Source organism: Orbicella faveolata, unplaced genomic scaffold (genome assembly GCF_042242905.1).
Source record: "Orbicella faveolata isolate gen_17 unplaced genomic scaffold, um_ofav_v1 contig_13, whole genome shotgun sequence".
NCBI lineage: Eukaryota > Metazoa > Cnidaria > Anthozoa > Scleractinia > Merulinidae > Orbicella > Orbicella faveolata.
In genome coordinates this window covers 15,748,832-15,775,798 of record NW_028301540.1, presented here as the reverse complement: position 1 = coordinate 15,775,798, position 26,967 = coordinate 15,748,832, and the positions used below count along the sequence as shown (strand labels likewise).

Sequence of the window (26,967 nt, the reverse complement as noted above, 5' to 3'; positions counted from 1 at the left end):
CAGTTTGGGATCAATAAAACTGTCGGAAGCTGATGACATAAACCTTTTTGTACTTTGCGAGAATTTGAATAAAGAAGTTCAATACAACCCACACAAATTACACTCCACTACCCCAGCAAACGCACGGCACTGAAAGAAGATGTCGAGAAAGTAAAATTTAATAGCATCTATTAATCACTGGATCTGGACAAGCTTCTGGGGGACAGAAACATATAGCCAAATGCAGCAGCTCTGCTTGAATTTTGACGTTGTGAAACATAAAAGTAGTGGTGGGAGCAACTTTTCACTATCTCAGTTTGTAAGCTGTTGTCTTCTTGCCAAGCTGCTTGTTATATTTCACACAGGTAAGCTCTCTACATTTTTTTAACATGACTGGTTGACTTTGATGGACGAATCAGTGGACAGCTTTTGGGACAGACTTTACATGAGTAAGCAAAATGATAGAAGAAATTTGGAGTCAGATATTCATTTCAGTAGACTGTTGAAATTATTTCACACTCAAACGTTTGTTTAAGTATGCAGGAAAACAAGTTGATATAGTGTTCATTCTGCTGGTGCGACAATTATCTTTACATTTGTCCTGTCAATTAGAAATCATGATGAACTGAGTAGACTGACTGACTGACTAGCCGCTCTTTAATCACAGGAGGCTAAATAAACTAATTCTGTGCTCCCACACCAAGAGAGTTGGGAGTTTAAATTAAATAACGGATTGTTTATTGTTCCGTGCACGTCTCGACTGTCATGTTATTTCATCCGATATTCCGCCCGCGAAAATCTCCCTGCGATTATTCCAAATTCACCGACGCCGTTTTCAAATTTTCAGAGCGAGGTTGATTACTTTCAAGCTAGCTTAGATAAATTAAGGTATGAAAATTTAAGATTAATTTTTCGCTACAAAATCTATGCAAAGGATGCAGGAGATCCATCTTTTTCTTCTATGTCAATATTTTGATTTAACACTAGATTCCCAGGTAGTCAAGTTTGCCTACAGGTTAACAACGCGAAAACGTTTTGTCTTCCTAAAACATGCGCTCCCGTTTCCAGTACATGTAGTTGCGATTGTGGTGTAGAATGGGTATAAATCACAGCAATAGGGTTTTACAAACCACAAACAATACGGTTTAACAAACCAGAACTTGTGTTGTGGAGTCCAGTTGTATAAGCTGATCACTTAAACTAGTGTCACGCAATCTTTTCCGTCAGCACATGTCATTGTGACCAGTGATTTTTCTTCAAACGTCATTGGCAGAAAATACAGAAAAGCCAAAAGAAAAAAAAACGGGTAATCAGCAAAGGCTCAAAATTTCGGGTCCCGACTCCAACTGGAGCAAGCATGATTTATTCCGAGATGACGGTGAGATTTTGATCACATAACATTAATTTTGAACCCAGTAATGTCCCATAACTGAATGGTATGTTCAGTATAACTTTGTTTTCAGTATATTTCGATAACTAAGTTCCCCTAACTCAATCGAGTACATGTCTTTTAATATTACTTGTGAGGAGTTGGTGGCAGATCAATTTTATCCCTTAGTTGACGATCTCAATTCCTTGTTTCTTGTCGACTTCCTGTTTAAATGGAAGCGGAGCAGCATACCAAATTGTGTTTTTGTCTGTAAGCCTTGGTAACATCTCAGGCGAGTCTGGTCAAGCTATGTTTGGTGTTTGTCCGGGCACATTTAAGCAGATCAAAGAAGACTGATGCCCACTAAGTTTAGCAAAATTTCATTAGAAGGTACTTTCGGTGACAAACTTCAGGTTTATTTCTTCGCGAACAAGATTTTTCCCCAGTTAAAATGTAACAGCCATCGAAGTATGTGATTTCGAATTATCTTGATTGAAAATAGTTTCAGAAAAAAAAATAGGCTTGTTGTCACATATACGTTTTCGCTTCCTATGAATTTGGCGAGAAAAAACATCGAATTTTGAGGGAAATTTGTTGATAAAATCGCTGGTACAATGTGTGAAGTGCTCTTTTCAACGGCTGTGATTTCGGCGCGAAAATTGGCTTGCTCAGCTTTTGTTTGGTGACGTCAGACAAATTACTAACTGATCCAATCTTATGTCTTACGTTAGCTGCAATTATGTGTCATCTTACTTACGAAAATTTCAACTGTTATGCGCAGAATCTAACCTGTAGATGACATCACAGGACATAAGCTCAGTGCATTGATATTGCGGTAGGATAAAGACCAATAAAATTTATTCGTTTTGCGGCAATCTGCCATGAAAGAAAAACTTTGCGCTACGTTGCATGGTGGTCCTCTGGACGGCTCACATACATATGACGAGAACTATGATTAAAGAGAAGGATTTTAGTTTTATAGTTTTATTACAATTCATGGCGCTAAAAGAATTACTTGTAAATACAGAATAATAAATTCATAATTAAAAAAAAAAGCCAAGGGATAATCTGTAAATGAGTCCAGGATCCCAAATAAAAACAGTTCACCGAATTGGTTAGAAGTGCATGTGATATCTAAGTAATACTAAAAGTGTAAAACGTAAAACTATAAAAACTGGAGTTAGAATACTCATAAGTCCATGAAAAGCCTCTTACCTCTAGCTTTAAACATATTTTGAAAGATGAGAGCTGTTTTTCATAAACCGTAGTCAATGAAACGTCGGTTACTTGGTGCGCTGGAGTGCCAAAATACTCACGGCGAGACCGAACGAGCCCTGTTAGCCGTCGAAGCAGACTAAAATGGTACGATCGAAACTACAGTGAACACCCGCATATAAAAACAAATGGAATAAGAACATCAGGCTGAAATGCGGCCCATAAAGTACCATAAATATAAGAACCAGTTTAACCTGATAAATAGAACATGTCCTTATATAATAACGGAAAGGGTGTCGGAATAAGAAAGCAATGTAACTATGGCTGCTGCCAGACAATGGTGGCCCGGTTGAGTTAGTATGACTGTAAGTAATATTTAAAAAATGTTGAAACTAATGTTACATTTCTACTTGTTAGTGTTAACTATTTTACTACCTGAGATTGTTATTTTATTCATTGATTCACTGATTTGCAATTGTTTACTTACTTATTTATTTATAATAAAATATGCTAACTAAACCTCTAATAACATGTTATGTGTAGTATTTCTGAAACAAAGTTTAAGAACATAATTTATTAAGAACATCTTCAGGCTGATTTCTCACTAAGCACCCGACAAATAAGAACCAGATCAGCCTGAACCCGAAATCATGTGTTCTTATACTTTATTCTCACTAGATTTCACGAGTGTTCAATTTCGCGAAAAGTCAAGCGCCATATATCGCGAGTTTTAAATTTTGCGATTCTGAGAGGAAATTAGAATTGGAGTGTATTAAATTTCGCGATTTTTCTCTCTTCTTTAATATGTCGCTTAGACAGCGCTGTAGTTGGACATCTTCCAAGGGAGATTTTACGTGTCACGTTGTTTTTAATCCTGAATGGTGGTATTGTAAAAGTGGACGTAATTAACTCTAAGCACAGAAGATCCCCTTTGGTACAAGGAGGGCTTGAAATTCGGGTGAAAGTAATCACTGAAATGTAGCACAGCACAAGGGGACGTGAGATATTTGCAAGACACCAGACACATCTCAGAAACAATTACAAAGACCCAACAGATGGAAAGTTTGACGACTGCACAAACGAGATTTTGAAGAACCTAGCGGCAGAGGACAGTTCTGACAGCGAGAGTGATGCAGTGGAATATAACTGATGGACAAAATCAGACGAAAAACTCCTAAACATGAAGCTGAGACATGTTGGAATAACAATAATAAAAAAACAGCTAGAATTTCATTATTAATTGATATTATATAGGTATTAAATTTCGCAATTTTTAATCTTCGCGTGTCCTGTATTTCGCGAGTATTAAATTTCGCGATTTTTCGAAAGTAGCGAAAATCGCGAAATTTAGTGAGAATGAAGTGTGCGGGTGTTAACTGTATTAGATGTAACCTTCTCCTGCTCAAGTACGATTACTTATTTAAGGTTCCCAAATCTGGCCGTAACTTCGGCCGTATCAGGGCGACACTTTCAATCCAGCCAAAAATTACGGGACTTTCAAAACGAGAGCAAATGGTACAGAAAATGCTAGGAAAATATACTAATATATAGGAATCAAAAATATACGAATTGAATCGTTCGGTCGAAAATTTTGAAAGACGATTTTGTAGAATTTTTTTCGAAACCACGACAACCTCGCGATATTTACCCAAAGTTTTGTATTTTTCTTAGACCTTCTAATAAATCTTCGTTTATATCAGATCTCGACAGGTTTACTCAAATTTCTTTCGCTAAATAAGATAAATGTTAATTGTTAGCAAACGTCATGACAGCTTAAGGAACATATTTTCAAAAGCTTTTAGGCAGTTGTCTTCTGCATTTTGCGGCTGTCAATATTATCTTTACCGGCGAAATAGGCGGACATTTTTTTGTTTAGGCCATTTCCATGTTTGATTGTCGTGCCAATTCCGCCTTATAATTCATGTGATATCCTGTTTTGCATAAGTAATAACCATTTGGTCCTCTCCCCGCCCGGATAGAGCCATTAAGAACTCTGCTCTCAAAATTTAAACATGTAGGCACATATTGACCAGCAATCAAAGATACGCGTGGGTAACCGTGTTCAAGAAAACACCAATGCAACAGCAAGATATTTCGACAGAGCTAAGTGATGACCCCGAATTCACAGATCACGGCTGGAATTGAGACCATGAAGAATCTACACCTGGAGAAAAACTCCAAGCTTCGTTTGGTAAAATGCTTCTTCCTTTGTTCTCTGTCTCTTCTTATGATTCAAGGTATGTGAAGTGAATCATGCTGTTAAAATTTCATTGGCCATTGTGCATTCCTTGATATTTAGTTCATCAGCTATATCGTCTTTTGTTGTTTATTTGGTGGCAGAAAATGAAAAACAACGAGAAATTAATCGACTTTTTTCATCGTCCGCGGTTAAGAAACCCTGCTTGTAGGCCTCCTTAACCTGACGGGACAAAAGTCCTCGTTATTTCTTGAAAATACCACTATACTTCATCGCATACGAGGAAAATCATTCCAGATATTTCAGAAAATTTAAAAAAAATTAAGAGAAATGCACATACATTACTATGTCTTTATTTTAGTATCACAAATTACATAGGTTTATGGTAGTCTTTTCAACAAAACCTCCTACAAAATTTCCGTCCTGCACATTTTTGCTTTAAAAAGAATTTACAACATGCCTAGGTTTGCTATAAAATAGTAAACAGTCTTTCAAATTGATCAATTTGACAAAAATATGTTAAAGGCATATGGACTCAAATAAATATTAGACTTTACTTATTTGTCTTCGACACCCGCCAACTTTGGCTCCACAAAATAAAATGGGTTGATTCGATTACAGTTAATTGTCTGTTATCACGTCCTCCATTATTCACTCTTTTACCTGTTGAGAATTTTGGATGACTCGGACCTTCCAAATTTTCAATTATCTGAATTTTTAGGTTATTTGGACTAGTCTCTGTTGTTCAGGTGACATTTGAATAATAATGAGTCACTGTCCAGATGGTATGTGTCGGTGAAACGAGCAATAAACCCATTCACCGAATGCAACTTAGACGAAGGACATCGTTAGTTACTCTAAACATGAACTACTGTGTACCGATTCGCGATATTTAGCAACATAACGTTTTTGGAAGTCGAATATATATCCTTTTTCTCATTTTGATTCCGATCCCGGTATATTTGGGAGTCTACACTCTTTCTACATTCAAAATACACCTGAACCAGTGGTTAGAAAAAAAAAAGCATTGTCTTCAATGTCTCCTTATGGATCTATTAAATATCAATAGTCGCCAAAGAATTTTTGGCAGGCCCATATCCAGAAAAAATTATGACTAAGGCAGTACCCATGAACAAAAAAAGAATGAACGAGGCAATTTTCATGTTTAAATTCTCTTCCTAGGTATTTAGGTGGGTCATGATGACGATGAAGAACAAAAACGAAAAAAAATGACGGAGGCAAGTGCGTCGGTTTGCCTGTTATTAGCTTCGGCCCTGGTTGGGCGTTACCATCAATTCTCGGTTAAACAAATAAATGAAAGACGCCTCACAATTTCAGCTGGCATCAATTTTTATCCCTATAATAAAAAGCTATCAAACAAATAATAAAAAGAGTAGGCCGTTGGCGAAGCCTACACTACAGGGGATCCCTCATACAATTTCAGGAGACTTGAAAAAAAAAATAAAAATCTATGAGTTTTTGCTTTGTGCCGGCCGATTTTAATTCAATTTTAAGACTGAGATAATTATTTTGCAAAATGGGGAAAAAAGCTTTTTTGCTTTTTAAGATAAAGAGAAAAACTATTTTGAATCTTATTAACCTCTGACGGCGCGTTTACACCTCTAAATAAAATTCACCGCCAGTTGTCACATGTAAAGCGAATCATGTTGCGGTGTGATATTTCGAACGAACTGTTCTCGATCTGGTTCTTTCATCGCAAGCATTAGGACGAAAACACAAGAAACCTTCTTGCCCATTTTCGTCTTCGAAGAGGTCGAAGAGGCGAAAATCTCTTGGAACCCACAGGTTCAGCGTCGACCAAGATCTTTGGCTCTGAGCGACCCACGGTCGCACTGTAACCAAGAAGAATGGTTGAAGGAACTCGAGGACAGTAGTCCCGCCAATGGAGCTGAAGGACAGGCTACAGCAAGAGATCGTCCCACGAAAATGCTGGAGAACGGACGTGATTCCGAAATTTCCACAACGAGAGAGTCAAGCGCAGATGTAGACCTCGAGATTCACGAAGCACGGTTTCAAAAAATGTCAGGAGAACGAAGGAGCCTAAACTTGAGCAATACAATACCGATGCCGCCGAAGAAATCTTCTAAGTAAAAGAAATCACGGCAGTTTAAATACAAACCTGTATAAAGCTTTTCATAGTTTGTCGCTTCTCGGACGATTTCATTGCGACGGGTTTCCGCGCCAGAATTGTAAGACGTCTGTTTATTTCAACTTGTCATAAGTCATTGTTGTGGTAAACTGACCGATGCCGACATCTGTCAGTGCGGAGGGGATTTTTAACACCTAGTCATACCAATCTCATAAAAGGTTTTTCGTCTTTTTCTCGATAAAACAAAACTGCATATAAGGACTGATGAACATTCTTAGTTCGTTTACGCGCGTCTTCCGACGGAACTGGCTGAAAATCGGCAGGTATGTTCCAGGAAACCTCTTTCGAAAATTGTGTCGGGCCTTGTTAAATTTCTTTTCCGTTTCAAAGTTATGGCCTCTTTAGTAGAAGGAAACGTCTGCGTTGAAAACATAAAACATTAGGAGGGTGTAGAAACCAAAACCAAACCACATCCGGAAAATCACCGACACCCTTTTTGAGGGTGATGTGTGAGAAAACACTTCCGATGTTAATCTCCCCTTTCTGATAATTCACACGTGGAAGCGAACCAGTTTAAGCGAAGCAGGTCGAAGCAGTGTTTCAGGGTATTTCTTTTAAAATCACTACGACAATAACTTTCATTGGCCCCGTACTTGATGTGGGGCCCCACCTGTGAGCACGCTATCAATTTCATCGACTTGTTCTCCAGCTGATTATGGAACAAAAAATAGCCAATGAGGGGGCGACAATTTGCACAGTTTTTGTATCACAGGATTTCGAAATCGACAGCAGACCACAAAAGATTTGGCAGTTAAGATGTCATTTATCTTTTTACCCAACCTACGTCTTAGAGATTAATGACTCGGAATAATAATAGTTCATGTGTCGTAATTAAGGTTTAGTGCAAATGGATTTTTGACTATTTTAGTCAAAATTTTCGAACATTTGGATATACCTCGACAGCTTTCTTTCAACCATACCTTTCAGTTAAAATTTAGAGGAAATTTCCATGGGCGAATAGAACAGCTCTTTCCGGAATTTCCGGAAAAACAGACCACCTCGCGATGTAAACCCAATTTGGTATTTTTGGTTTTTGGTTGGAATAGAGGCGATAAAAGTAAAGAAACCTACAATGGTTTTTTTTTTTTTTTTTTTTTTTTATTGCTTAACACATAATTACTTACATTGCTTTACTCTACTTACAACACGACACAATACTTAACCTACTTACAATACACTACATTATTGTTATTATCATTATTATTATTATTAATTATTATTTCAAATGCTTTCACTGCCTTACAAACTTTACTTACAATACATAATAATTACTTATTATGACTTAAAAATTACTTTACTTAAGGAGTTACAATCGTTTTGATAACGTCACAAAAAGTCATGTTCCCTTCAAACACGCGCGTGGTCATCAAAAATTGAGGATCATGTACAAATTGTAATTATCAATTTAAGTTTAGGCTATTTAGCTTTATTTTTCAGTGGTCAAAAACGTCCACAATTCTCACGTCTAATGAAACTGTTATCATTACCCAGGCAGTGAGGCCTGGGTTTAAATTTCGGCTCCGATTTTTTTTTTCCGCGTTCAGTCACAAATCGCCGTCTGGTCTCTAAAGCGCATGCGCCACCTGTGCATGCGTACAGCACATGGAATTTACAGAGGTTATCGTCGAGGAAAGTTTGTACGGATTCCATGATTTCTAGGGCGATGAAATCACATACAAACGAACACACCGTTCAAGGTAGACCAACACTAAAGGACGTTAAGCGTTTTCGGAACGGGTAGCTGCAAACCTTACGAGAGATCAATTTACTAGCGGACATCAACCGAGGCTATGAACTCGTCAACTTGATAAAAAGCATCCTCAGAAGCGTCTTCGTATTTTTAGACGTGATCGTGAACCAAGCAGAATCCCAGCACGAGCTCAAGAACGTCTGAGCAACAAGAGCAGAAAGGTTAGAGAATTTGTTTACGAATTCATCTGGATAAAATCAAGAAATTGTGCTGTTATAGGAGATTAATAAAGAAGACACTCCTCGAATTTTTAGGTCTGTGCGTTTTCCCAAGCTCAGATAATCGTCGAAATATTTTGCACAAATTTACAGAGACAAATATGGAACCGCCATGTTGGTGTACCTTCGCGGTACGCCTACATTGCGGCCGGAAAATATTGTAAACATCTGGAACTTACTTTGGCTATCTAGGCGACTGATTATCTGTATTGCACAAACAAGCATTTACATAAGCACTTTTCCTAATACTTTAACTTCTAAATGGGCTAAAAATCACGAGATAAGCATATGATTTCGACAACCGCGTTCGTAGGTCTATGTCACGCATCGCCATAACTATGAAATTCAAAATGTCTCGCTTGCTTGAGAAACACAAATAACGACGACAAAGGCTAAGGAAAATAGACTGAAACGTTTGTAGGTTGATATAAAGACTTTGACTCATTTCACACCCTAAAGACTTGCAAACGAGTTATGAGTTATTAATCGATTCCAAGAAATGCAATCAAAAGCAGAAGAGCTTAAAGTGGTACTATGACGAAAATCGCATCTCTCCTATCTAAGCCATTTTAAAACATAAACAGTTAGTCTCTATGAGAGGAAAAATGTCGTTACTTTTTTCAAATGTCTCTTTTTGTTCCTGGGATATTCAAGTTTTTAAAATATGCAAATTAGCCAAAATTTGATCAAAATGATGAAGACAGATATCTCAGCCAATTTGTATCACAAATGTTTGATTCTTTGCAGTAAGACTCTACTAAATGTGCTCCACCATACGAGCTTAACAGTTTTGTTACCATGGCAACATACTGGGTTCCAGACCTCCCCAATATTAAATGCTTTCTGGCCACCTTTGACATTCCATTTTGATATTTGCTAATGGTGTCTCATATGCACGATCCAGCAGGCATATAAATATGTTAGCTCGAACTCCTGGCCTCGTTTAATGTTTTTCCCGCTGAAAATCACTAACATATTGAAATCGAGTTGGTGGGGACTGGAAAAGAGTGAGTTGCCATGGGAACAGAATTTTTTATAGCCGTAGGTGTGTTTCCTGTAGAACTATTAGCCTACCAAGTTTCAATGGATTCTGCTGTAAATTGACCGAGATAGCTCTATTTATATACATAATATAATATTGGGTTGAGTGTATGACGTCATCAGTCATTTCATTCGCATATTTTACACATTTTTCAAACTTAAATATCTCCGGAACTAATGCAGATATTTGAAAACGGTAAACGGCATTTTTATTCTTTCATGGAACTCTATGTGATACACCTTAAAAATTGAGGGGTAAAAATTTGATCATAGTACCACTTTAAGCACATCAATTCGATTGAATTTCGTACAACTTCAAATGCAGAACATTTAGCCCAATTGCAATATAGCCATTGCTTCTCAGTATAACGATTGCCTGGGTACACGCAACAAAGCGTCTAGTTCCAAAAGTAGTTACTTTGAAACCTCGCGTACTCTATGACCTCGATCGACAGCCTAGTAAAATCAGAAACTTATGAAAGAAACAGATAATTCCTTCTCGTACGAAAAGTTCAAGAAAATTTTAAAACGGCTCTTTGTGGAGCCATTTAAAATGGCTCCTTTCAGAGCTACCACGAAAACAAAGGTAGACATTTATAATTCAAGACTAAAGCCCAAAATGTTAACAGAGATGATAGTACAACACTATTTAATCATTGCTTATTGCTTATTACATGTAAGCGAATGCAAAAACAGCATTTAAAACATAACAGTTGCGCGTATAGCGACAAAAATGATTACCCTATGGAGCCACCTTAAAGGGAGGGCTTTGCGGCTGGGCGCATGCGCAAGCTACAACGTTAATCGTTCGATTTCATTGTTTATAAAACAATCGGAAGCGTGCAAATCACTCTTGCGGGAAATTTGCCTTTGTAAATTTCGTGGTGAGTCGCAAAAACATGACGGTATAGGTGAGAATTCTCCTTACAATTCCTTTCGTATGTTCCGACTCCATGCACAAAGCACATTTTCGTTTTCGTATCAACAAAGATGTATTTCAAAAATCCCAGACTATAGATTCGTGAAAGTGTAATCAAAGGATAGCCAAAGGCCAGCGGAATGACTGATGTCCGAAATTTTACAGAAGATGTAAGCGGATTTAGACAGAAAATGGCGAATTTAGAATTCAAATTTGTTATTCGGGCCGAACCGTTTATTCTTGATCAGACGAACGAGTTATGTACTCGCATCTGATTGGTTTATAAACAATGGAATTGGGTGCGGCTACGTCACACTTTGCACATGCGTCGAACCGTGAAACTATCCCTTTAATAGGCCACGTTCGATATATCGATATTCTAACATGGCTCCGAGGCTTTCGGGTCAAAATTGTAAAGTTTTTCTCTCTTAATTCCCAAAAGAGACTTGGATACAAAGAAAAAAAACACCAAATATAGAAGTTTGTCCAGAAAGCCTCGGAGCCATGTGTGACTTTCCAGGAGCGAAGCCACGTGTAGATTAGGGCTTAACAGGAGCTTGAACCACTCGAACGCACATTGTAATTCAAAGAAACCAGGTCACAGTAAAATCAATCGTTAGCGTTTATTCGAAGGAGCGATGAATCAATAATATAGAAATCAGGATAACAAAATAGGGATGATCTTGTGATGTGAAGTCGTTGTGGTTGTGATTGTGTGGTTCGAACTAAAAGCAAAACGATACAAAAGGTTTATGTAAGCTAATACTAGCTAAGATACAAAACATAAATCAAGGATACCGATGGAACATAAATCTTAAACTATAACGACGCGATTACGACTAAAGATGTACAGACTTACTTTGATCTTGCTCCTGCGAGGGTAGCAATGGTAGAAACGATAGCTTAGCACGATAGCGATGACAGCGATAGCATAAAATAATAGCGAGAACGTAGATGGCGTAACTAAACTGATGAAAATGTGGTGTCTCTAATTACATGATTCCAAAGGTCACATTACGAAACTTGCATTGATCACAGCAATCACAGCATGAATAGCAAAAACTTAGAAATGTACATAATCGTTAATAAGTAATAGTTATATAAACAAAACAAAGGAGAAAACGAGTTACGAAAGTAACACTATGTTAGAATATTGATATATTGAACGTGGCCTAGTCTCTTTTGACAAGGCAAACGTCAGAGAAAGTAGCCTACAACCCTGGACTTGACAACCTTTTAGAATGTTTTCTCCCGGGTACTTTTGCCCGAATTATTAGCGTTTTGCCCGAAAATTTCAAAAAAAAACTGAAAAAAATTTCTGAAACTGGAGGGGCTGCAGCACCCCTACCGGCCCGTACGCTTATGTTTCGAATTTTATGCTATAATCCATATCCAGTTTCGAGATAGTTTTGACAAAGAAATGGCTTTTGAGTATCACAAGATTTGTAGGTAAAATGTAAATTGGTTTTTTTTTTCAAATCCACGGCGTTTATCGGCGTCACCGTCGTATAGTTTATATGATATCGTGGTATCCTTATATCATATCATGCGCTTTATAGTTCATATATGATATCCTGTTTTGCATAAATAACTAACATCTGGCCCTTTCCCCGCCTCGCTGCAAGCATTGAGGACTGTTCTCGAGATTTGAACAAGTCGCGTTACATGTAAAGAGAAGGCACATATTGACCGGCGATAAAAGATAGATAGGTAAACTTGTTCAAGAACACACCAGGGCAACAGCAAAACTAAGTGATGACCACGAATTCCCAGATCGCGGCAGGAATTGGGACCATGAAGAATCAACACCTGGAGAAAAACCTCAAGCTTCGTTTGGTGAAATACCTCTTGTTTTGTTCTTTGTCTCTTCTTGTGATTCAAGGTACGTATGAAGTGAATCACGCTGTTAAAATTTCATGCGCCACTGCATTTCTCAAATTGTCTTTTGTTGTTTATTGGGAGAAGAAAATGAAAAATAACCAGGAATTAATTTTCTTTTTGTTGCTTGCAGTCAAGAGGACTTGTTTGCATTTTTCTTGCCTTGACAAGACAAAATTCCTGGTTATTTTTAATACATTTCATATCATTTAAGGAAATTTGTTCGAGTTGTTGACGAAATTTTATACGAAAAGAAATGTAATATCCATAACAATGTTTGTTCTTTAAACTGTTGCAAGCATATTCCGTTCTGTTCCTTTTTTGAAAAAACAATTTTAACAAAATGCATAGATTTTCTATAAAATACTAAACAGTGGACGCTTTCCATTCAACCAAAAATTCCGAAATGTTCTAAACTGGGACAAGTGGTACGGAAATTTCCTGGGAAAGGTTCCAGAAAATCCACAAATTCCACGATGAAAATCAACTGGAACAGAAATTTCCGGGAAAATTGTTTCGAACTTGGTGGCATACCTCGGAGTTTGTCCTCTTTTTCTATTCAGCGCTAGTTCTTTTGACCGCGATCACAGTGAGTTGGACATCTCACGCTATTAAATGACGGCGACTCTCCTTCGAAAATGGATTAAAATTCTACTTTATAATCTTGCCACCTGTCTGCTATGAATGCTAGCTACAGCTGAATACGCCGAAAAAAGTGTTTACTTCCATTAAAAAGATATGCCACGTGGTGTTCTTTTTTTTTTTTTTTTCGTTGTTGTTTTGCTGTGGTTTGTCAAGAAATGTACGAAGATTTATAACACGTACAGGTTTAATGTACCACGCATTAAACCCTTTGTTTTGCCATGTTTTCGCTGCCGTTGCGATTTGTATAACGTCTCTGCTATTGTGGTCTTAAAGTTACATTATTCTGTTTGCTTTTATATTTGCGATTGAAACCACCGTGAAGGGACCCGATCACTGAATAAAGCAGCAGACAAGATGATATTTGAAATGTAAACCGCGTTCGCTTCTATTCAAATCCCCTCTAAATGGCTCAAAAAGACACAGGAACACAGGTAAATAACAGTAAATTTATTTTAAATGATTTTTTTTATTGCTGATACAGTGTTCGGGTCCCCTGTGTTTAAACCTTGCAGTCACTGAATAACTCCATGCAAGCGAGCAAAAGTGCGGGAGATTCAGGGTCAGTCAGCTATTTTCAATTTAAGAGGCAACAATTGCGAATGGAACGGGCTTATCGTTTTCCACAGACAACCGGAAAACTGTGTTCCATTCGCCCCAGGAAATTTCAAACCAGAGTTTTTGTCCGAATAGAAAACGCCCAGTCTTTCCAAGTGATCTTTTTGACAAGTACATGAATTATTAATGCATATTGAAAAGTGGGTTTTAAAATAGGGTTATACTAGTTCGTGTTTTTTTAAATTTAAATACAGTTTAATTTTGATTATCACGTCCTCTTTTATCGAAACTTTTAAATTGTTGGAAGTTTTGTTTTACGCGAACTTTACTTCCTTCTGGATTATCTGAAATTTTTGGTTTTCGGATGCGTTTCCGTTGTTTAGTGCCATTTGAATATTAATGTTTATGATCTAGGCCTACTCTGGGACCTTAAGTCGCCGTAACTTAAGGCGACTTTAGGCGACTTAAGCAAAATTGGAAGAAAAAACATTGCGACTTTAGACGATTTAAGGCGACTTAAGCGATTTTAGGGGACTTGAGGAGACTTTATTTCACTCGAGGGATATAAATTTAAACTTAGCAACAGTCTCACCATATGTCTCTTGCAATAAACCAATATTGTACCAATACTGGTACATAATTAAGTCACCATGCACAGTCTCAAATATCCAGGGCCGGGTTGTTCAAAGCCTGATTAAACTAACACAGGATTAGAGAGAATTTTGATTACTTTCAGTTTTGTAACTTTTCGGTCCAGTTTTCTGATTATGTTGTTTGTCTTTCAGTTTTGAGTTTGATTCATCTTAAACTACACAAGAAAATATATATGTTACCTGGGTTAGCGCTAACCTATTATTCTCCAGTCATGTACTTTTTGTAATTTCTGTGATTTATTTGCTTGTACTAGCATGACATATTATTATTAAACTTAAACTTAAACCGGATTTCGAACAACGCGGGCCAGATGTCAAACCATTAAAAAAAAATACATAACTCTTACTAACCGAGTTCGAGGGCCGTACTGTAAATTTTTTCCCCATCGATTTATGGCCCAAGCACGAAGCGCGCGGGACATAAATCGAAGGGAAAAAACGAGGATCCGTACCTTACAATACGGACCGACAAAACGATGTTAATAAGATATTTATTATATCTCTACTGTGTGTCTGACGGGTTCGGGAACGATTTCTATTCACGCGGAACGGCTTCAAATACCTGACGCATCTCTAAAGCAAAACGAGTCAATTTGAAATCGTTGTTAAGAGATTCTAAAGTCCTTCGCTGGTTTTAATACACAATTTTCGGAGTAAAAGAAAGTTTTAAACTTTTACTAACTAAACAGTTAAGAACACTTGGCGATAAATCACAAACCATTTTGGCAACAAAAACAGCTTTAAATTTTAGCGGGTCATACAGCAGAAGACGGCCCTCTAAATTGACCAATCACAGCGCGCGTGCTAATTGAGAGTTTAATAATATTAAAGAAAGAATTACCACAACACTGAACAGTTACTACTATAAGAATAATAATAACAATAAATACCAGCAAGGTAGCATGAATATTAGTGAAGATATCACAATAAAAACCAATATCAAACAAGAGTAATAAAAAATATATTCACAGTGACAAAAATTTTAAATTTAAGATATCTTGATTTAATTTGAAATGTTTGTATATTGCCATAAATTATTCAAACAACAGGGAAATTAAAATTAATTTAGCTTATTTACATGCATTTATTTTACAATGCTTCCAAATTATAAATATAGGTCCGCAAAGCGTACTTGTGTGGGCTTAGATTTACTTTCATTCCATTCAGTTTGAAAGCCAGTTTTAAACGTCATTATTCGGGAGTTAAAGTACTACAAGTGAATAGGCCATCACTAGAAAGATAAAGGTATACATTTCAATAAATAAGGTAACATTGATTATTAGGCATCAACATAGGTAAGTTGTTATTAATTTTATTGAAGACTGTTTACAGTATCAAATTAACTTGTACATGTACTGTCAAGAGGGTTTGCTGCCATATCTAAGCCAGTTACATAATAAAGTCAGCAACTGAGAATTCAACAGTTGGTCCCAAATAGACACCTTGTCAATGGTGTCGATTCCACTGAAGTTCTGAATACGTTTTGTCATGACTAGAAAGAAATATTGTCACGTGGAATAAGAACAATCAATTTGCATACAGGATGTAGGGTCTTTCGTTGATTGCTAGCTTTAAGATGATACAAAATGTGATAAAATGTTACTGTAAATGCAGTAAAGACAATATATAAAAACATATTGTTCATACAGTCTGCATGCTTCTTTTGATACATGTAGATCCTTGTGATGTTAAAAGTATATGTTGATGATTGACTAGTAGTTTGCATAATAATTTCTGGATAGAACAGTTCATCCATGTTTGTTTCTGGATTCAATATTAATCTTCAAGTGGCTGTTAGAAGAAAAAGGCGACTTAAAATTACAACATCTATGCCAAATAAGATCAGATATCCAAACACCATCACAGTTATGATTTACATTGTTTAAACTTGATGAGTTTGAGAAAATTATTTGAAAAAGCTTCTGCAAGTGAATTTTTAAGAGGCATATATTGGGCATTGTTTAATGTCAAGAGTAAGAAGTAGTAGTATATAGACAGTTCTGCGCCAGGGCGTATGGGTAAGGGTGTAGGGGGTAATGGGGTGCTTAACACCCCTAAGGAGTGACTTCGGACATAATCTATTTTGGTGTAGATAATGTCATCTAAAAATTTAAATTGAAAGCTTCTAATGAAAGTTTCAGATGATACAGCCTTCAAATTAAGAAAGGCCTTAGAAACAGTTATATCATCTAAATCAAAATCGTCCTTGAGTTTAGTAAAACTCCCAGGGACCATTGTCTTTTGCGAGATGAGCAGTTCATAAATTGTTTACTTTTACATCTTACAGGATCAAAGATTTTTTCCCCACATTGAAATTTCAGTGAAGTTATCTCACTTTCTTCTATATTCAAAGTTTTTAAGTGGACAGGAATTACGCTTCGAATCCCTGACCAGGTTAAAAAATTTGTATGTATCAATCCTTTACATTTGGCACTGTTGTATGATTCTAAATTATTCTTATCGATCAAATAGCATCTGGTAACAAAAGATAATTCCAGCTTTTACCTAGTTGTGGTAGTAAATACTTTTGCCATCTATTTTAATAAGCCTATTGTTCCAGATAACACTTTCAGATAACACTTGTTTGCGTAATGTTTTCATTCTTGAAGTGTAGGAAGTGTAAAGAACAAGACACCCAAGATGGCGGATGCACAGAACACGTTTTATTGATACGAGCATGCGCCCATAAGAACCGCTGACCACTACAATTCTGAGGTCTTCCTTTTTTTTATTTATTAGCACAATTACAACAATAACAATTCTTTTTTCAACAATTACGTTACAGGAGAATGAATAAAGTTTGTTTTCCAGAAGTTAACAATGACACCATATTGAATTAATAAAGAAAATAAATATTGTCAGTTCTTTTCTACATACTTATTTAACTTTACGATTTTCCTTAACAATAGCGTTGTCCGACTTTAGTTATTAGTTAAAATATTTTCCTCAAAAATCTTCCATTTTTCCTTAAACAAATTCTTTTTATCCGATTTGAAATGGATGTGTTTTTCAGTTTCATATTTAATTAGCAAAATTCTTATGAAGTGACTCAAGGAAGGTAATGTTTCTTTACATCGACAAGTCCACGAGAAAGATTTTCCTAAAATTACTATATAATTAAATAGATCCATCTCCTCCTCAAAAGACCCAACAATAACATCGCAGTATGTAAGCGAGAGGCTTCTGCAACTCTTGATTTTACTCAAAATTTTTCCATTATCCTCATGCCAAAAAGAATTCTGAGGTCTTACTGCACAGTAATCTGTGCATGAAAAAAAATAGAAACTGTTGAGACATCAAACGCCTCTGTTTAAAAGAGATCTTCGTTTTTTCCTGAGCTTTTTTAAATTAAGCCATTTGTAAAACTTTAATCTTATTCCTTTCATTTTTTAAACAGTTATAATAATTCTCGAATTTGGAAAGAACAGCGGCCAAATCCAATGTGACACATGAGTCATATGAAACTTTGGCATAACGGGTGAAAAGCACTTACTTATTGAAACAAAGTGTTAACCATAGTGTTAGAAGAGGAGATACGTAAAACTTTTAGTAGGGTGGAGTGATGTTATATTTCTGAAGTTTTATTTACCAAATAGAAGCAGGTTTTTTCCCTCTATTTAAGAAATACCTCAGGAAAATATTTTCATCTCTTTTAGGAAATAATTAGTAGGAAAATTTGAAAATCTCTCGATTGCTCCGAGATAAGATAAGAAAGAAATTATTCCCTTCACTCGATCGCTACGTTAACTATAGGCGCTAGCTCTCGACGAGCTTTTCTCTGGTCAATAATTATATGATCAGCTGATGATGAATGCTAGCCCCCCTTGCAAGCAATCATTCTCTTCCATAGACACTTTATTCTGGTTTATCAATGACAAATTGATAAGCTCATTTAATGTTGTTGGGTTGTTATTTTATTGAACAGATGCCTCATCTGCGACTGACGTGAAGTGTGAAATAAATTCATCCTTTTGCCCACCAGGGTGTCAGTACGCAAATCCCATCACAGTAGATCCCGACTCTAAAATCACTCGCAACTGCTCGATCATCACACGAGGACTGGAGCTAGGAATGACATGGAGACAAGCGAAGAAAAAATTCCAGAACAGTACTGGTTCACCAGACTTGGTATTGCTGCAGTTAAATTCAACGAAGGAAAGCGACACTATGTCATGTGACTGTACCAATATACACTTCACATGTAGGTGCTACTTCGCTTGTTTTTATCTTAGCTTCCAGTATTTAAATAAAGTCTTCGAGTCCTCAGCTTCTATGTTCGCTATGAATGATCAACTGAAAGGTTTAAAGTGTAAATGGAGGAGCGCTTAGCAAATGATCAAGGCTTAGGTTTATTGGCTCAGTTGAGTTGCGGACAGAGATGTGTGAACGCAGGCTGAGCGTGTTGCTAGCAGAAAAAGATCATATGTAAATTTCCCTCTGCTTTGAAAACAAACCTTTTGAAAGTGCTTCTTTGTTTACAATTTTTTGATTGCGGCGTGATTGAAGGAAGTTTTGCGCGGACTAAATGTCCTTGAGTGATTTTTCCACCATCGATGGCTGGTTAAAGATATGTGCAAGTCTAGGCTGCCGTTGAATGATATGCTAGTGTTTCATGAGAATCCTTTTAAGATTCGGTGTGGCTGGGTTATAAGTGGTAACAAACGGTAAAATTTCTTTCGCCTTCTTTGTTTTGTTACGAAGAGTTTCTGTTCTGTCTGAGAGCTGAACTTCAGTCAAGATTTTATGAACGAGCGCCGTGGGATAGCCTCTGTTACAGAGTCTTTGCTCAAAATCTCGTTTGTATTTATAAAAATTCTCTTTGAATGAGTTGGTTCTTAAAAGACGTAATGCTTCTCCTTTGATAAAACCCTTTTTAGTATTGAACGGGTGGCAGGATGAGAAGTGTGTATACTGAAAAGTTTCAGTGGGCTTGAAGTGGGTTTGTGAATCGAGAGTTTTGAGAGTTGAAAAGCAAGGTCCTCTGAATACATGTACCTCTGTGTCGAGAAAAACAGCGCGTTCGGATGACATTTCACAAGTAAATTTGATCGTAGGGTGGAACGAGTTAGCGAAGTTAGCAAAATTGGAAACTTCTTCCATTGGAATGTTCCACAAAGAAAATATGTCATCGATAAATCTCTTCCAAACAAAGGGTTTCAGTGGGCTAGTTCTGCAACAAAAGGGATTGCACTCTTAGCATTTCTCGCTCGACGCATGTTGTCTATTGCCTTTGAAAACTAAGATCCAAATAGAAATGTTTTTATAAGTCACCACTCTTGGCAACAGTGACATACATTTTTCAGCTTATTATGGTTTGGCAGCTGATTGGAAACTTTGAGTGAGGGATGGCCAGGCCAAGTTCCTGTCATGCCGCAACTTCTGACTTAACTGGATCTGGTGAAACGTGGTTGTACAGCAGGCAGTACGGTTAAATGGTACATTTTGACACTGTTGTCTCATTATCTCTTTGAGGTTTCAAAAAATTCTCAATAGGTTAACAGTTGAATATGTGAAAGAATTCTGTCACGGTATTTTGAGTTAGTTTGCCCACATACAGAACTACCTTTAAATTGGAGGAAACTTGAAAATAATAGTTTGCCAAGATAGAAAAATACCAAAGAGATAATAATAAACCATGAAGTAACAAGGGTTGTTAAGGATGGAGAGGATAGGACTGTTACAAACGACAAACTCAAAAAATTCGGACTAAACTTTTCAAGATTTGCAAACCATGACGTAGCTCATTTAAGGCTGGTTTCCATCCGATCGCTACGATCGCTGCGAAAAAAATTGTAGCGATCGATCTCTTCGGCGACCGTAGCCATGGTGAACGGAGATAGACCTCAGTTCTACCTCAGCAATCATAGTGATCGCTGCGGCATAATATGGAAACCACGCTCTACAGATTTTATCGATCACTGCGATGAAAAATATACTAGAAATTCTGAGTGTAGTGCGCCGTTGCTTCGTCTAAGTCCTCCAGGGCAGTTTAATTTGCAGCGATATCGTAGTAGTGATAGGAACAGGTAGCCGTAAGGATCGCTCAGCCGTTTGTTGGAGCGCAGCAATCGTAGTCATGGTAACGATCATATGGAAATTAGCCTTTATGGCATATATAACTCTTGATATATAATGAATACTTTCATATTCACATATTTCTTTTACGCATGCACTGACTTTTGTAAAAAATATTCTCCACTCTAGATGCACCAAAAGTTTATTGGTTCTCCAGCACTCCAGATTTTTTCACCGAAGGAAAAAAACCAGCGGATTTGGAATGCCGTTTCTCGGGATGGCCTCTCGAAGTTTATTGGTACAAGGATGACAAAATAATCACGAATGGAACTGAAGGCATTTATCATTCAGTGGACAAGAGGCGGGAAAATGGAGAGGGAACTCTTCATAGCAGACTTAGTCTTCCTCCAGGACGTGAAGAGCTGGAAGGAACGTATAAGTGCTGTGCGAAAAACAGGATTTCTGACCGACAGGCCTCCGCTTCAATCGAGTATATATATGAGTGTAAGCAGAAACCCATAACCACTTAGGGGTTACTGATGTAAGAAATCTGAGACTGCGCATATATGAACTTAGTTAAGTAGAGTGGAGTGGACTGGACTGGACTGGAGTGGAGTGGGTGTAACGGTGTAACGGTGTAATAATCATCGCGAACTTTTTATTTTACTCAGGTCCAACGCCAAAAGGCCCGACCATTGTCTCTGCTCCGGAGGTCCTTGCAAGGACTTTTTCTACTGTCAATCTGACATGCCTGTCTGATGTAGACGGCGCGTGTCCACAGTTGATTTGGCACAATGAAACTGCCCCCTTGGAAAATAATGCAAAGTACCAAATAAAAAAGAAGAAAATGCGCAGCAAATGTAAACTACAATCCATCCTCTCTATTTTTAACGTGACGGAAGATGACGAGGGAAATTACAGCTGCACGTGGAACTGCAAAAACCGAGTAGCTGGTATTTACTTGAAAGTGTTTGTTCAATCACAAACGGGTAAGAGCCTGGTTAAAAAAAGAAGTGGTGCTACAGAATCCGTGTAGTTTTTCTTTCAAAACCATGCCTAACCCTAGCCCTAAACTCTAAACCCCAAACCCTAATCTTACTCCGCCTAATAAAAGCGCGCACGCTTAATGCTGACAGCATTGCTACTTACCATTTGGGCAAAAAAAAAAAATCAGATTTCGCTCTAAGATCGCATAGATAAGACATTTTCTTCAAAATCTATGGAGAAAGTTGTAAAGTATCAGGCTACTTAAAGGATTGTTCCGTTTCGAAACTCTCTTTGAGTGCTATTGCACAGTTTCAGTTAGTTGTATTATTCAAATTATATGGCTTCCGGCGTTTTCTTAATTCAACGCCAGCGCTTGAAAAGAAGGATGAACACCTTTAAGAATCCTTGCTGTGTCTTAGGGAATTTTCCCGGTAAAGGATAAAAAATGACTTTGGAACTCACTTAGGGCGTACGTGGAAATTGCATGTGTATTAATTCTGTTTCAAAGTGTTCGACTTTTTTATTGGAATTCGAATAAAATTTTCAATCTCGACCTGAATATTTTCAGTAGCCTCTTTGGCTGAAGACGTTAACACTGAGCGAAAAATCCAGCTGATTGTTGGGTGAGTCTTGCACTTCACGTTTCTTCGTCGGAACCTCGGAATTTACGGAAAACCCAACTTTGTGCATGGATAAGTTAAACTATAAGTTGAACTGACCGCCTGCTAGTGGAACACAATATATTGCAGCAGAGCATTATTACAGTGTGTAGAAAGTCGTCTACGTTCTGGTCTGTTCCAACTGACAAGTGAAAAATCTACAGTAGTCGCCAGTACTTTTCTAATTTTGGTTCTCTTTCCAACAGCGCAAGTGACTGAAAGTGTGACCACTTCAACACGTCCGTCATCTAATTTGGGTTCAGGTCAGAGTTAGACAGTGTCACCCCGCGTCTGTTTACATGAAGTAACCTTTGCAGTAATTTAACATTTTTGCCAGATTAGTTCTCATTTTCCGCTCTCATTTTTTCATTGTTTAGAACATTTTATTCCAAAGCTTAAGCTCAACTGAGATTAAATGACCTTATGAGTTTTTCATAAGTTGAGCCTCATATGATAAAAACAATGAATGACAGTTATCTTTTTACATGTTTGCAAATTCTACTGAAGCAAATGCATTTTTGTAACACTTTAAGACATTTATGGTATTAGTACACCTATGCATTTGAGAGTCAGCGCAGGTTGCTTGTTTAGAGAGATATTTCAGGCGATTCATTTTGTGTTAACTTTTGGAAAGGAGCAGTGGCCTCACCCTCAACGTTCTATTATAAAAGTTCTAGTGACAAAAAAGTAGTGTGTTTGGAGGGGGTGATTCAATTGAAAAAGACCTAGAATACGATGTTTTGAAAACATTTCAGAGGTCTGAAACCTAATTACATCAAGGACAATCGAACCATGAACACCCTTTCTGTACATTTTTGGTAAGTATAGAGCAGGGATCTTTGTATAATGTGCCAGATGTTCCGCCCCCCCCCCCCCCCCTCCCGCAGAGGGAGAGAAAGAATCTACTCATGCCATAAGAAATGTTTTTTCGTGTGTTTTCATGACTGGTTTTTAATCCACAGAACGTCGCAGAGAGTGGCTTCTACCAATCATCATCATATCAGCAGCAAGTGTCACCGTCTTGTTCATGGTTTCCGTGCAATTTTGTGTCAAGAAGAGATGGAAATCATCCTATAACATACCAAACTGTAAGTTCAATTTAATGGTACCAATACCCCCGGTTCTTTTCAGTGCTATAAACAGAAGTTCTTTGGACTCGTCACGCAACAGACGATTGCTTGAAAAGTCCAAAAAGCTTTTACCTCAGAGGCCACAATGGCATAAGCGTTTCCAAAAAGCCTTAATTGACTTAGATTCCAAGTGCAAAAGTATGTCCAAGGTAAAAGTAGGTCAACTCCTTTCAGAGTTTGCTTTCTTATTGAAGTGTGGAACTTAGTGGGTGGCTGTTATTACGCATTTTTTTAATTCGCTCACACAAAAGCTTGACCAATTTGGCGTTATAATTTAGCGTTCATTGAGTCTTCGCTGCTGACAAGCTGATCCTTTTTGGCGCACCATTCATTGACAGATCACCTTAGCAAAGAAGATTTGATAAACCGACTGTTTATCAGCCACAGTTCAAAGGACTTTGGTTGGGTCACTGACAATCTCATTTCAATTCTTGAAAAGCACTCGATTGACTACAGCATCCACAGCCGCGACTTTGAAATTGGAAGACCCATCGTCCAGAACATGGCCGACAGTGTGTACGGCAGCCGTCAAGTGTTGATTGTCTTGTCTGAGAATTACCTCGCCAGCAACTTTTGTCGAGAGGAGCTGCACATGGCTGTGCAGAGAGGATTGGATGAGGGCGATTCGTCACTGATTCTCGTAAAGATCAACAACATGAAGAACAAGCAATTACCAGCCGCTTTGAGAAAGAAGAACCTGGTGGATTATGACAAATTTAAGACGACACAAGATTGGGAAGAGGAAATAATTAGTGAGATATTAAAAAGCAAAAATGCTAGTGTGTAGAAGATACGCGTGGTTAAATTACCATTCCAAGAGTACAGTTGAAAGGCTTTGTTTTCATAAACGATAAATTGCCATAGTAAGGAAATTAATAAAAGCGGAGCTCCTGGGCGCCGAAGGCGTGTGAGCGGAGCCCCATACCTTAGAAAATTTGGTAGCCCATCGATCTCAAAAATTTTGGTTGTCACGTAACTATCCGTACGGGCGTGCAGGCGTATGGACGTACGGACGTAGGTCCGTTCGTCCGAGAGAGAGTAACACCATTACCATAGGTACATCTTTGATATCGGACATCCATGTTGTAATTAAATGACAGCTGTGAAAACGAGGTATCCGCTGACCAGTATCAAGTGACCATATCGCAGGTGGTCATATCGCGGGCTCTTTTTTTGAAGGTGACCCCTGACCAGGTACTGGGTTTTTCATTTGATCGTGTGCTCAAGCCAGGTTATTACTCTTGGGGAGAGGGGGGGAGTACATGATGCAAAGGCAAAATTTCAGCGCAAATTAAACCCAGACGCGTTGTTGACTTTTCCTCCAACATATTCCTCGCACAATCGTCTCTTGGAAAGTCCCTGATACATTGCGTGCGTAATTTCTCCAATCTTGGGAACACTCATTAGGATGGTTTGTTAAAATGTAACTAGAAAAACTAGTGAACTCTGAACAATCATATGCTCCCAATTGATCATTTTTGAGTTTCTGATCCAGGAAAAAATATCCTCTTTTCATTTATGGTTAATTCTTTAATCAGGAGCTCCGCGTTTAGGCTTGGCTAAATCTATATGTTATTAATATTAACAAATAAAAACAATATAATTAAATACAGTATAATTATTAAAAAAGAAATAACATAATAATCATTAAATCATAATAAACAGACGGAAGCAATATTTGTGATAATGATAGTTTTACTGCACCTCCAAGGTTTTAAAGAGACACCGACGAGAAAATAACACAAATTCTATTAAGCCGTTACGCATCTCAAGGAGTGTCTCAGCTATAGTTCACTCCATAAAGGAATCTAACACGTAAGGAACGGTTTCGGGTGAGAGGTCGCATATGACCCATATGGGTCCGACCGCTATTTCCTTGGAAAACGCGTACAAATTTTGTTTTCTTTTAAATGAGTCATGAAAGTGAACAAAGAGTTACTGGTGCCATTGCTATTTTAGTGTAGTCATTGGCATCACTGTTATTCTTACTAGTATAATCATAATCATCAATATTGTCGTAGTATAGTCACTAGTGTCATTCTATTCTAGTTTAGTATAAATTCACTAGCGTTCTATCACGAATGCTGTTCTCTGATTGGCTACGCTACCCACTATCTATTCTGTGATAGATAGTGAGTAGCATAGCAGTGTGCCCTTGCTAACAAAATAACGGCCGCTTCTTGGCTTTTTCGAGGTGTCTTGTCAAGAGGATTTCGATAACGTTTTGAACGACTAGTAAATTTATACCAAAACAATTAGATTATTCGCTCTCGATTTCTAATCGTGATAGCTGACTCGGGCTGCGCCCTCGTCAACTATCATGCGATAGAAATCTCGAGCTCATAATCTAATTGTTTAATAGTCATTGACATCATTTCTATTCTTTTATAGGTACTAGCATCATTGCTATTCTAGTGTAGTCACTAACACCTTTGTTATTCTACTGGAATCTTTAGCGTCGTCGCTATTCTAATATAGTCATTGGCATCATTGCTATTCTCAGACGCCTCTTCACAGATGTCAACAACTACCGGCGCCTTACAAACGACTTATCCACGGCGGAAACGAAACCGACAAACAAACTTCTAACAGGCCGACTTAATTTGACTAACAATAGACGGACCAAAATCCGACCAATTTGACTAACAATAGACGGATCGAAACCGACCAATGACTGGTGACAAATTTTACACGAGTCTTCCAGCCAATACCATCATGGCTAAACTGACCAATCACGTTCAACGGACCAGGCTTATAACATCATCGACTGATAAACACAATTCACTTGACTCTGAAGATGACTTCCACTCAGGTTGTCAAAATGTCAGTCACCAACAGCAGTTCTTTTCAGAACTACTCTCACCCGGACGATCACACTATACGAACTATTCCTATTCTATTATAGTCATCGGCATCACTGCTGTTCTAGTACAGCCATTGGCATCATTGTTATTCTAGTATAGTCATTGTCCTTATTGCTATTCTAGTATAGTCATCGGCATCATTGCCATTCTAGTATAATCATTAGCATTATTGCAACTCTTGAACAGTCATAAGCACAATTGCTATTCTAGTAGTGGCATCATTCCTATTTTATAGGCGCTAGCATCATTGCTATTCTAATATTATGGTCATTGTTATTATTGCTAATCAAGTATAATCTCTAGCATCGTTGGTATTCTACTATAAACTTTAGCATTGTCACTGTTCTAGTATAGTCATTAGCATCATTGCAACCCTTGAACAGTCATTAGCATCCTTATTATTCTAGTATAGTCATTAGCATCCTTGCTATTCTAGCATAGTCATTAGCATTCTTTGCTATTCTAGAATGGTCATTGGCATCACTAGATTAGATTATGAGCTCGAGATTTCTATCGCGTGGCAGTTGACGATAATAATAATAATAATAATAATTATAATAATATTATTTTCCATGAAATGATTAAGTGCACTTTATATCGTAAAAATTAAAACTAATCCTAAAAGACGTAAATTTACACTGGTGGCAAAAAAAAACACCTCTTAAAATAGATAATAATTCAATAAAAAAGTCAATAAAAAAGCTAACGTGATATCAATACAAA

General features: G+C 37.5%; 1 protein-coding gene across 3 annotated transcripts; it reads left to right on the top strand.

Moving 5' to 3' along the window:
* Positions 1–63: 63 nt before the first annotated feature.
* Positions 64–26,967, top strand: LOC110055002 (uncharacterized). Of its 3 annotated transcripts, XM_089284803.1 has the most exons (8): positions 279–344; positions 4,582–4,800; positions 18,515–18,790; positions 20,794–21,108; positions 21,276–21,593; positions 22,457–22,513; positions 23,213–23,338; positions 23,719–26,967. In XM_089284803.1, the coding sequence occupies exons 2-8, from the start codon at positions 4,674–4,676 to the stop codon at positions 24,165–24,167; spliced, it is 1,668 nt and encodes a 555-aa protein (XP_089140929.1). In that variant the 5' UTR covers positions 279–344; positions 4,582–4,673; the 3' UTR covers positions 24,168–26,967. The 3 variants fall into 3 exon arrangements, with proteins under 3 accessions (XP_089140930.1, XP_089140929.1, XP_089140931.1); XM_089284804.1 differs by lacking the exon at positions 4,582–4,800 and having other exon boundaries at positions 64–344; XM_089284805.1 differs by lacking the exons at positions 279–344; positions 4,582–4,800 and adding an exon at positions 9,564–12,740.

Excerpts from the sequence above, each read along its gene's own strand:
- LOC110055002 (XM_089284803.1), top strand. The coding sequence starts at position 4,674 with ATGACCCCGAATTCACAGATCACGGCTGGAATTGAGACCATGAAGAAT. Across the intron at positions 21,594-22,456 it reads GTTTGTTCAATCACAAACGG|CGCAAGTGACTGAAAGTGTG; the intron begins GTAAGAGCCTGG and ends TCTTTCCAACAG. Across the intron at positions 22,514-23,212 it reads GTCATCTAATTTGGGTTCAG|AACGTCGCAGAGAGTGGCTT; the intron begins GTCAGAGTTAGA and ends TTTAATCCACAG.